This window comes from Erpetoichthys calabaricus, chromosome 16, assembly GCF_900747795.2.
Source record: "Erpetoichthys calabaricus chromosome 16, fErpCal1.3, whole genome shotgun sequence".
Taxonomy (NCBI): Eukaryota; Metazoa; Chordata; class Cladistia; order Polypteriformes; family Polypteridae; genus Erpetoichthys; species Erpetoichthys calabaricus.
In genome coordinates this window covers 75,318,853-75,331,680 of record NC_041409.2, presented here as the reverse complement: position 1 = coordinate 75,331,680, position 12,828 = coordinate 75,318,853, and the positions used below count along the sequence as shown (strand labels likewise).

General features: G+C 36.8%; 1 protein-coding gene across 8 annotated transcripts in view; it reads left to right on the top strand.

Moving 5' to 3' along the window:
• Positions 1-11,307, top strand: part of mark3a (MAP/microtubule affinity-regulating kinase 3a) — a 106,315-nt gene extending 95,008 nt beyond the window's left edge. For 4 of the 8 annotated variants that reach the window (XM_028822097.2, XM_028822098.2, XM_028822101.2 and 1 more), the window contains 2 exons: positions 4,772-4,816; positions 9,861-11,307. In XM_028822097.2, coding sequence (XP_028677930.2) covers positions 4,772-4,816; positions 9,861-10,206 — 391 coding nt within the window. In that variant the 3' untranslated portion in view covers positions 10,207-11,307. The remainder of the gene's footprint in view (positions 1-4,771; positions 4,817-9,860) is intronic. The other 4 variants (XM_028822099.2, XM_028822104.2, XM_028822100.2 and 1 more) reach the window with 1 other exon arrangement.
• Positions 11,308-12,828: the final 1,521 nt, after the last annotated feature.

Genomic DNA, 12,828 nt, shown 5'->3' with positions numbered 1-12,828 from the left:
GGGTTACAAGGAGAAAGCCACTGCTCTCCAAAAAAACATTGCTGCTCGTCTGCAGTTTGCTAAAGATCACGTGGACAAACCAGGCGGCTATTGGAAGAATGTTTTGTGGACGGATGAGACCAAAATAGAACTTTTTGGTTTAAATGAAAAGTGTTATGTTTGGAGAAAGGAAAACACTGCATTCCAGAATAAGAACCATATCCCATCTGTGAAACATGGTGGTGGTAGTATCATGGTTTGGGCCTGTTTTGCTGCATCTGGGCCAGGACGGCTTGCCTTCATTGATGGAACAATGAATTCTGAATTATATCAGAGAATTCTAAAGGAAAATGTCAGGACATCTGTCTATGAACTGAATCTCAAGAGAAGGTGGTTTCATGCAGCAAGACAACGACCCTAAGCACACAAGTCGTTCTACCAAAGAATGGTTAAAGAAGAATAAAGTTACTGTTTTGGAATCACTGAAAGCAAAGGTTCACATACTTTTGCCACTCACAAATATGTAATATTAGATCATTTTCCTTAATAAATAAATGATCAAGTATAATATTTTTTGTCTCATTTGTTTACTGGTTTCTCTTGATCTACTTTTAGGACTTGAGTGAAAATCTGATGATGTTTTAGGTCATATTTATGCAGAAATATAGAAAATTGTAACAGGTTCACAAACTTTCAAGCACAACTCCCTAGAGGCAGAAGAAACACTTGTTCCTTAATTTAGTACCATAGTACATTCCAGTTTTTTATCACTTGGTAGGCAAAATAACACAATATTGACCTGATGTTCTATCTCTTGCTTTGCATATTATCCTGGTTTTCCTAACTTTTAACCACATAATGCATTTGCTTTCCCACTTTCACTAATATTTTTTGTACTGAATGGCAGGATGCGTTTTACTGCCTTAATAACCAAGTGCAGTACTAAACAAAAGTAAATATATTTGACAGTAACAGTGAATGTATATTCCTGAACTTGCCAATTTTTATCTAGGCATCTGTGGTAGTGACCCAGTTTCTCTTATCAAATTTGTCACCATCTTCCTTTATTTAAACTTTCCCAAAACCCCTACCCCAATTTATTATTTAAATTATACATGTTACCTTTTTTGTGAAAAGGTATTGTCACAATTTATTTACAAAAGCTACATTATTGTCACTTTGTAGTAGTTTCCATTACACCTGAATTCTCGAATGAATTTAAGCACTATATATTTAACATGGTGTTTTTTAGAGTGTTTGACGAATGTATTTAATATTGGATTGATTTTAATAATGTAAAGTACAATTTAACTTTGTTAGATTTAAAAACAGCATGTTGAAATCTTAGTATTGGCCAGCTGTGTGTTTTTTGTTTTTTTTGTAGTAGTAGTCATGTATAACTAGTTAAAAGCAAATTTTACTATTTGAAAACTGACTTTAGAATTTAAACATTAAGTTTTCAGTTTTTGATTTGTGTTTGTGGTCATCCTTTTGTGCTCCATGCTTGCACTTTAGACATTACCTTTAGACATTTTCCCTTTTGCAGGATAGCATTGTCTGTTATATATGTCTGTCAGTAAAAAGTGGAGTTCTGCTTTTGAGGTATTTTGCAGATGCTTTACTTTATCACCATCCTCATTTAATACCCTGAAATATACACTGTAATAAACATGTATTGTTTCCTTATAATACAGGAGGGTAATCTGTGCAGGTCATTTCATTGATAAATTTTTAAACCTATCAGAAAACCTTGCATGTTAAGTCTTTAGAAGACTTATGCATGCTCCTCTTTCACTTGGTCTTCCTCACCTTTGCTCGCTCTGTTTTTTCTTACTGTGTGTATGTGTACAGTGTACAATATGTGTATAGAAATGTACTACATTGAATATACAGTAATCCCTCGCTATATCGCGCTTCGACTACCGCGGATTTTATATGTAAGCATATCTAAATATATAACACGGCTTTTTTGCTGCATCGCGGATTTCTGTGGACAATGGGTCTTTTTTCTTCTGGTACATACTTCCTCAGTTGGTTTGCCCAGTTGATTTCATACAAGGGACGCTATTGGCGGATGGCTGAGAAGCTACCCAATCAGAGCACGCAGTTAAGTTCCTGTGTGCTGATTGGCTCAGCGACAGAGCGCCGAATTTGATTCTGCTGCGTTAACCAGGAAGTCTCGTCTTGCTCATTCAGCATCAACGTGCTCCTGCTACTGCTTCAGGGGCCGTGCCCAAGCGCCAGCTGAAGATGCTAACGATTGCAGAAAAGGTAAAAGTTTTGGATATGTTGAAGGAAGGGAACAGCTACACCATTGCAGGAAGCCATTACGGCATCAATGAGTCCAGGATCCTTTTTATTTAAAAAGGAGGAAAAGAATAGAAGATCTACGGCCGCAGTGTCCTTTAACCAGAGAGCAAAACGAGTTGTAAGTGGATGTAATAAAGCGGTGGTCCAGATGGAATCTGCTTTAGGGATTTGGATTGAAGACTGCCGGAAGAAGAAGAAGAAGAACGGCGGTGCTACACAATCGCCTGAAGAGGCTCCTTTAGAAGAGCTGTAACGCTGTCCTTTGTTGTGCAGTAAAATTAAACTCATCGTTATCGGACAAGTCGTCGTGTCATTGTTGGTGAGTAACCATAATTAATTTTCTACGTACAGTACTTATTACATGTACATAGTTTAGTGTCACTGTACACACATTTTACTGTATACAATTTTTCTTGCATTGTACATATTTATTGCTGGTGGCCTGTCTGTCGTAATGGCTGTAAGATATATGATATCAGAGACGCTCGATATCTTTAAAATAATATTTAGGTTTTACTGTATATAAACAGTGTGTTTACATACATAATTTCAACGAATCTTACCTAATATCTAAGAGAATACAAAGGGTTTATGCTGTATAATTGTGCGGGAAATGTTTATAATAGTGTGGGAGAGTTTGTAAGGGCTTAAAATATATAAAAATAACCATATGAACATATGGTTTTTACTTTGTGGATTTTCACATTTCGTGGGGGGTTCTGGAACGCAACCCCCGCGATCAAGGAGGGATTACTGTAATTCCCATTTATCCCCAAAATACTGTGAACAAAGTGTTTTGTTAAATTTAACAAGAAAGTAGCCTGCCAGCTTGATGGTTTCTTTTATTGCTACATTTTTCTAGCAGTGTGTTTTTTTGCAAAGTGGTATATTTTGAAAAAGAGCTGTTTGGGGAGGGCAAAAACATTTGTTAAAGCAGAGATTCTTTGTTCCTGTATGTGATCCTATAGCTCCTGGTTTTAACTCCAATCAGTTTTACTCCGATGGTTTTATATCTTTAATCTTTGTGTATATGTAAACCTCATGTTCCAGTTTTTAGGGTTATTATCTTGACCTTATTAGGCTGCTATATGTTGTAATTAAATTAATTGTAATTTAAATGAAATTTGATTTACAAACCCCTCCTCAAGGCTTCTGGGCCATTCGATGCATTTGTTAAATGACCTCAACTGCACACGTGTTTCATATTACTGAGATAGTGAAGCAGATGTGTCAATGGGACATTTGAAGAAAAGTGGGTATATTTTATGGTAACCACAAATACTGATGCGCCTCAAGTACGGTTTTATGAATGGCTAAGCTAACCTACTTTGGCTGACATAAAATCATAGTTTTGCATCAACCATGCTGTGATCACTGAGCAATAGAGAAAGCAATGACTTTCAAGAAACCAGTTGGTAAGAAGTAAGTACATGGTGATTTTTCTGCTGCTTTTTGTGAACAAGAAACCACTTGGTAAGAAAAGAAGTACATGATGATTTTTCTGCAGCCTTCTGTGAAGAATAGTGGCTGTTTCGTCAAACTAATGGTTCATTTGCAGTCGATAGTGTAGAGTTGTGGCAAATCTTTGAAGGATTACTTACAAATATTATACAGTGGTATATTAAACATAAATTATGTTTTTTCGTTCTGAGGTCAAGCACACAAACAACTAACAGTTTTAGAACTCACAGCATTTTATCACCTTTTATTGTATCAGTTTTTTTATTCATTCTAAAATTATATTTTCACAAGCCCAAACAAAGCACACTACCTTTGAATGTTTAGTGGACTAAGACTTTTGCACAGTGTTCTAAATGTAATTCCAGTGTGCACCCTTATACAGAGCAAAAACACAGATATATTTAAATTTGGCTTTTAGAAATGAAGGCCTATTATCTGAAACAAGAACTTCAATCACATCTTTGTGGACTTTGAGTTCACCGACTTGGTTACTGTATGAAGATTGCACGTTCTCTCCTTTGTTTACATGCTTTTATATTACGAAGATCCACATGTTAGCCAATGTAGCTGGTCTGTGTGAATTATGTGCTGGTAAGTGAAAGAGTGGTTTGTATTAGTCTAGAATCCTGTCATTGCAGCAGGGATAGGCCCCAGTAGCCTGCAACCAACTAATGTAAAAATCAGGTTTAGAAAATCAAAGGATGGTTAGAAAAACCAATGGTCACTGGGTTCCACCAGAAGAGTAGTTTAGAAACACTGCTGAATGTCACTAAGAATCTGGCTTTAACATGAGATTCTGTCACTGTTGTTGGACATGTAAAGTTTAATTGACATAAGTCCACATTATTTAGTACAGTAATCACTTATTCAGCACTGAACATTCTGGTTAATCTTTCTTGCTTTTATATTTGTCTTTTGTTTTATTTCAGTTTGTGACTTTGAAAACTTGTCCTTTATATAAATTTAAGTATAAGCTTTCTCTCCTTTTCTCTTTGCTTGTGCTATCGGATTGCCTTCATAGAGTTCCAACAGAATCTGAGAGAAACGGGCGATTTGAGGGCTCAAGGTGAGGGATAAGTTTTGTTTAAATGGAAAAAAATGCCTTATTTTGTTCACCAGTCTTGACTGTTTTCCAGTAAAGGTTTATGTTAGTATTCATTTCATCCCTATTTAAGCATGCGTAGAGACATTTTAGCCAATTTCTTCTATACTTTTTTTGAATTTCTTTTCTATCCTTTGAGAATAGATATTTGTTTTAACTTTTGTGTATCTTGCATTACATAAATCAACTGAGTATACTCCAGTCTTTGTCTTGTCTCAGGCATAATACATTTCTAAACTTGATGATTTTTCTCTCATTTGAGTTTTACCTTTTTAATTACTCTTTTTGTATTTGAGGGTGTATTTTCTCTTTCCACTATTTTTTCCTTTTGAGTACTTAAAATAGTTGTACAATATGGATTAGCCACTTAATTAGGTTACCTGCCCTTTCCATGTAATATGAATGTTCAGTCACTGAGAGCTGCATACATCATAATGTATGCAGACAATGCAGTTTAAACTGCGTAGGATTATGTGTTGTGTGTTCATGGAATGCAGTAGGTAAACTGATTTGAGAGATTTTGCATGAGGTATGATAGTGGCACTAGATTTAACACAAATGTGTCAGGAGCTGCAACAGTTTTGGGGTTTACATGTACAGCAGTGTTACAAGTCTATTTTTAACAGCCCATTACTCAATAACTCCCCAACTAACAGTGGTTAAAAGGTCAGTAATGGTTTAACATAAATCTGGCTGCTGGTGCTCATATGACCTGTGCAGAATAAAAATTGGTTCATTATCGGGACGGCTACATGCCAGAAGTGACTCTACTCCGTTGGGCCCTTGAGTAAAACTCTTAACTTGCAATGGCTTTGTCCTGGGTTTGATGATGTTCTGCATCTAACCCTGCAACCAGGTCCTCTAACTTGCAGGAAAAAACTTGGTTGGTGGCAGAATTGTAACTCTAGCTGGCGTTAAAAACTTCACACTGTTCCAGTGTGGTACTGAGATGTCACCGCTGCACTCTGGTCCCAATCCAGGTGGTTCATCGTGTGGGGGGTGCAGCAACACACTATCAGTGCATGCTCCCAGCTTCTAACAGCCAAGTCTCCCCTGGTTCAGAATAAACCATTTTAGAATGTTTATCACATATCTTGCCACAGATGCGGATGGTGTATAACAGGAGTGTTGATCAGCTGGTCACATTGTAATGATAAGCCTTTATAGCACAGACTAGGGGGTCTTTAAATTTGTGGAGTAATATTTGAATAATACTGGTTGTATGTGTAACACAAGGTTCATCGCTTCATGGCAGTAGTTTTCTCTAAAGAGCATACACTTTTTTATCAGCAATGATTTATACCACAATGCTGATAAAGTCCTCTAGTTCCAGAAGTACATGACAAAATTTGTACCATGAGTTCAACTTGTTGTAATCTCACCCAGTTATAGGACTCACTGTTAGAATAGTTCCTTGATGTATTTGCTATGGTTGTGTGGCATTTAAAGACAGCAAGTTGATATTTTAAATAGAAAATTATCTATTTTGGATTGAGGGAAAACTGAAAAACACTTGTCATTTAATGTCTTCACTCCCCAAACCTCCTGTGTTTCAGATCTTGGAGTTTCTGGAGCTTAGTAATGTTAAGCTTCGGTAATTTATTCAGTAGTAGATACATTTTCAGTCTAAAATATGTTTAGACCTGTATCACTTCACATTTTCTATCTTTGCAGTCAGTGTATTTTTTCAGGCGCAATTGCTTATTACTTAATTTTTAAAGAAATAATGGTTAATTTGTGTTTTCTCTCACCAAATCAGGTGGTTTTTTTTTACTGATTTTGTTTCAAGCTGAAGGCTGACTAAAAATTTTAGTTTATCTTACAAAATTAGAAGTGGCTTAATGGATCCACAATCATGTTCAAGGTTGTCACATGTACTGTGAAATTTTCCCTTGCTTGTTTCATTAACATGCAGTTTATCACCACTCTTCAGTACCATAATCTGCAAGTATTACTAGTCACATATGAAACTTACTATGGTGTGTTTGGATTCTTCCTTTCTCAGAAGTGATTTATTCAAACAGTAGCTTGAAAATCACCAGAGTCTTGGGTTTGAATGTTGTCTGGTTGTTGTCCATTTAGAGTTTGCACATTCACTATGACTGTGTGTGTTTTCCTGTCATACCCCCAAAAGACATGGGTGCTAGGCCAGCAGGACACTACATGATTTCAAGATGAAGAGCATTTCAAATTAACAACTGCAGTTGCTGGATCTTGTCACCTCGAGCATGTTTGGGTGCAAAACTAGGAATTGCTGGAGATAGAGATATATACTTTATTAATCCCCAAGGGGAAATTCACATACTCCAACAGCAGCATACTGATAAAAACAATATTAATTAAAGAGTGATAACAATGCAGTGCAAGTTAAAAAATGCAATGTGGAGAGTGCAAGGCAGGTATAACAGTCAATAACATGGTATAATGTTAACGTCCACCCCCCTGGGTGGAATTAAAGAGTTGCATAGTGTGGGGCAGGAACCATGATGGACTACCTGAATTGCTCACAGCCCCTTGAGCACAAGTTCAGACTTCTGAAGTATTATAAGCTCAGTGTGTTTTGACATCCAGTTAACGTGATGTTTGACATTGGTGTGATGCCTGTATGAATTTTTTTCCAGGTATGCCAAGTTGAGTGCAGTCTTCACCAGTTTTTCCTTTCTATTTTTCATTGTACAAAAAATTCAATACATTGGTAGAGAGTAGCCTCTCTTCTTTTTGTTTAGTCCAAAACACCATTTTTCTTTCCTTGTGCACCTATTATATGAATTATACTTCTTGCTGAGCTCTCATTAGTTGACAATTGGTCGTTGGCATACAATGTGACATAGTGTTTGAGACTCACGTTTTCAAACCCTGAAAAAATAAAAACAAAATTTGCAGCCCATTCTTATGACTTGATTAATTTTTCACTTTTGACCAATGTCATTCAAGAAGTAATGTTCTGTTTACAGCTGAATAACCTTCATGCATTTTTTTTTTGGTTATTGATATTGTATAGATACAGTGCATCCGGAAAGTATTCACAGCGCATCACTTTTTCCACATTTTGTTGTTACAGCCTTATTCCAAAATGGATTAAATTCATTTTTTTCCTCAGAATTTTACACACAGCACCCCATAATGACAACGTGAAAAAAGTTTACTTGAGATTTTTGAAAATTTATTAAAAATAAAAAAACTGAGAAATCACATGTACATAAGTATTCACAGCCTTTGCTCAATACTTTGTCGATGCACCTTTTGCAGCAATTACAGCCTCAAGTCTTTTTGAATATGATGCTACAAGCGTGGCACACCTATCCTTGGTCAGTTTCGCCCATTCCTCTTTGCAGCACCTCTCAAGCTTCCCATCAGGTTAAGGACACTCAAGGACATTCACAGAGTTGTCCTGAAGCCACCCCTTTGATATCTTGGCTGTGTGCTTAGGGTCGTTGTCCTGCTGAAAGATGAACTGTCGCCCCAGTCTGAGGTCAAGAGCGCTCTGGAGCAGGTTTTCATCCAGGATGTCTCTGTATATTGCTGCAGTCATCTTTCCCTTTATCCTGACTAGTCACCCAGTCCCAGCCGCTTACAAATCATCCCCACAGCATGATGCTGCCACCACCATGCTTCACTGTAGGGAATGGTATTGGCCTGGTGATGAGCGGTGCCTGGTTTCCTCCAAACGTGACGCCTGGCATTCACACCAAAGAGTTCAATCTTTGTCTCATCAGACCAGAGAATTTTCTTTCTCATGGTCTGAGAGTCCTTGAGGTGCCTTTAGGCAAACTCCAGGAGGGCTGCCATGTGCCTTTTACTAAGGAGTGGCTTCCGTCTGGCCACTCTACCATACAGGCCTGATTGGTGGATTGCTGCAGAGATGGTTGTCCTTCTGGAAGGTTCGCCTATCTCCACAGAGGACCTCTGCAGCTCTGACAGAGTGACCATCGGGTTCTTGGTCACCTCCCTGACTAAGGCCCTTCTCCCCCAATCACTTAGTTTAGATGGCCGGCCAGCTCTAGGAAGAGTCCTGGTGGTTTCGAACTTCTTTCACTTACGGATGATGGAGGCCACTGTGCTCATTGGGATCTTCAAAGCAGCAGACATTTTTCTGTAACCTTCCCCAGATTTGTGCCTCAAAACAATCCTGTCTCGGAGGTCTACAGACAATTTCTTTGACTTCATGCTTGGTTTGTGCTCTGACATGAACTGTCAACTGTTCCTTATATAGACAGGTGTGTGCCTTCCCAAATTATGTCCAATCAACTGAATTTACAACAGGTGGACTCTAAGTTGCAGAAACATCGCAAGGATGATCAGGGGAAACAGGATGCACCTGAGCTCAATTGTGAGCTTCATGGCAAAGGCTGTGAATACTTATGTACATGTGCTTTCACAATTTTTTTTATTTTTAATAAATTTGCAAAAACCTCAAGTAAAGGTTTTTCACGTTGTCATTATGGGGTGTTGTGTGTAGAATTCTGAGGAAAAAAATGAATTTTAATCCATTTTGGAATAAGGCTGTAACATAACAAAATGTGGAAAAAGTGATGCGCTGTGAATACTTTCCGGATGCACTGTATATTAATACAAAACCAGCCTTTCATGATGTACTTAGAGAATGCATGTGTCCAACTTTTTGTTGCAAAAAAATTCCTCATGTTTTAATTTTTGCTGATGCATTTATTATGCTTATATATGGGTCAAATGTTAAAAAGTATTAAATATCACATTTACTGATTTGTTTAATAAGATTTTTTTAACCTGTCTACTATGAAACAATATACAGTTACATAGCACAGATCAAGCCACAATAGTTAATTATATGAAAGTGCAGTACTATTTAGAAAAGGAATGTCAAGTGGGAATGAATTGTTGAGGTGTTAGTGAGGTTAAGTTACCAAAAGAGACTTTTGCATCTTTTTATTTAAACTACCTATGTGTATAAGGCATGGCTAATAAGTTTTGTAAAAATGCACAGTTTTGCATTTCTCATAATAGGCTAATAAACTTCATCTCTTTTCAGTCGCAATGTATCTGGGGATCAAAAAGATGAAAGCAAAGAAGCCAAGCCCCGTTCACTCCGGTTTACTTGGAGTATGAAGACCACCAGCTCAATGGACCCTAATGACATGATGAGAGAAATTCGCAAAGTTCTGGATGCCAACAATTGTGACTATGAACAGAGAGAACGCTTTTTGCTATTCTGTGTACATGGAGATGGCCGAGCTGAAAATTTGGTTCAGTGGGAAATGGAAGTTTGCAAATTGCCAAGACTCTCACTAAATGGCGTCCGCTTTAAGCGGATATCTGGAACATCAATAGCTTTTAAAAACATTGCTTCCAAAATTGCCAATGAACTAAAGCTGTAAAAAAGATATGATGATAAAAATCTGTAAAGATTTAAAAAACTGGCAAAGTATTGAAAAAACCATGTAAAATAATGCTTAGGCAATAATTTCCTGCATATTTGAAATCATATTATAATTATTGGTATGATGAACTCTGAGCTGCTGGGGGTTGGTAAATGATACTTCTATTTTTAAGTGCACTACAGCATTAAGTAGCCACCTGCCTTTGTTTGTTCCCCTTTTTCTAACGATGCTTATAGTTACTAGAGGCATCCAAAAACGGTAATCCTTTGGGTTCATGCTGGTAGAAATGCAGTTATCAATATTGTAATAAAAATGCACAATTATTTAAAAAATGATAAAATAGAAGGTAAATCTCTCATATCATTTGGAATACCTGAATGTCCCACATAAAACTTTGCTGCTCCAGGTTGTACTTGAGTGGGTAAGCAGCCAAATACAGAAACTACTGATCAGACAAAGAGATGGTGTAGATTGTTAAATAATGATGTGAAATGTTGCTGAGACAGAATTATGTGTTGCATATTCCCTCCCCACTCTCTGAGACACTAATGATGCTGTTAGCATTTTAAGGTAGTTGAAACTGCAACCGTATTCAGCCCACTATTCCATTGAACAAAGTGTAAATCTTCAGGAGCCACTCATCTAATGAGGTATTTTTTTTTTGTTTTCTCCTCCTCATAAGATTTGGAAGGGAGTAGATCACTGTATCTTTTTTTAGTTATTTAATTTGTTGACTTGAGCTTTAAGTTTGATTCATTCAGTTTAATGATCTGTATACAGTTGTAATTATTGTGAATACAGATTCAGGGGTCCTGTGTGCAGTCAGACTGGATTTATGACGGTTTTCCAATAAGGGAACACATTTATTTGTCTATACAGTTTTAAAGAAATACTCCTATTGTTGTTTTTCTCCCCCCCCCCCCCCAAAATATCTGCACTGTCTTTAAATTGTAAATACTGTAAGTTAGTTTTGCAACAGCTCCATATTATTGTAATACATTTTTAAAGTACTATAATGAGCCAAGATTTATTGTGATTTATGAAACTTACCACCAGTTTAAGGTCACCAGTGTCTCCATTAAACATTCTAAAACCACATGTCTGTTTTTAATCTTGAAAGCTGTCCTTTACTTTTGATAATATGATACTGAATCAGGATTTGTGACAATAGGGCATTGCAGTTAAACAATCATTTTTATATTTACTATGATGACATTTTGATCCTTGGTGACTTATTTCCATGTCCCTTGTTATTTCCACCATATCTCCCTTTGACTTACAGACTCAGTGATTGGTACTGCATTTGAGTACAATAGCTACCCAGGAACAGGAACAACATTTGTCTGTATAGCCCATTTTCATCAAATTGCTTTACCAAATATATTTAGACAAATTACAATAGAAAGAAATTTTCTAATAGTTACATGAGCAAAAGTAGGTTTGTGAATCTATACTGCGGCCATGGAGCAAAAGAAAGCAAAGTTGTTCATTCATGTGTAGATGTGACTCACCATCCCTGAAGATTCACTCATCATCTGGTTTTATAAAAATGAAATGAGATGCAAGTGTTGCACACCCAGTCAATGTACAAAATATCACAGAAATTAAATTTTAATCATAAAGAAATGGAAGTAACCCCTGGCTAATTTTAAAATGGAAGGAAAATAAACATCTTGGTGCTATAAGCAAAGGTAATACTACATATCTTTGTTCAGAGAGTTATTCCTAGGAATTATATCACAAAGCAGTGTTCAGGTTTTTTTAATTGGCATTCCATTTTGATGTCAGATCAAATGTGCAGGAAGAAAAAGTAAAATAACTGTTCATCATAAACTCCGATTCTAATATAAATTGTAAAGTGTTGAAGTTGTTTGCCACTCAAACCTAGCCATTTTGAGTGATGGTTTGTTTTGCCAGAATTTATTCCTGTAGTGTGGCTTGTGCTTTGCCCACTCATGCTGCCTGTAGCAGGGCAGTCACACTTCAACACTTTAAAGGAAAAAGCAGCATCTAGAAAATGTTATGGTGAACTAAAGGAGATAAAGCACCCTTTACATAAAGTATCAGTGACTTTGTAGAAAGTAAAATAAATGTCTGTAGATTTGACTTTTAAGGCAGCCCTGGTGTAATGGTAGAGAAAAGTTGCAAAAGTAAAAACTGTGCTCTCCAAATACCCCCCAAACCCCCCAATTCATGTTTCTGTTCGGAAAATCAATATCAGATAAGTGTTAAATTAGTTATTTTTGAGTGGCACTAAAACCAAAAGTCTCTCTACCTCTGTATTTAACTCGCCAGGCTTACAGTGCTGACTGCCCTAATCTAATGATGAAATTCTATGAAATAGAAGTGTACTGATTATCGCTACCTATGATTCGGTTTGCAGTATCTTTGCTTATTTATGCAAAGATTGCAACATAACCATCCAGTTAATGCACAGTTTCAGTTTTTAAGCGAGACAGCAGCTATGAAGATCTTTTATTTTTTTGTGTGCCAGGAGCAAAGGTTTAGGTAGAGCATGGTTTTTACAACGGTTTCTCTGTTGCTGTTATTGCCACAGTGCATCAGTTGAAAAACATTTCTATACAATATAATTATAAAGTTATTCATGGTGATGAACAA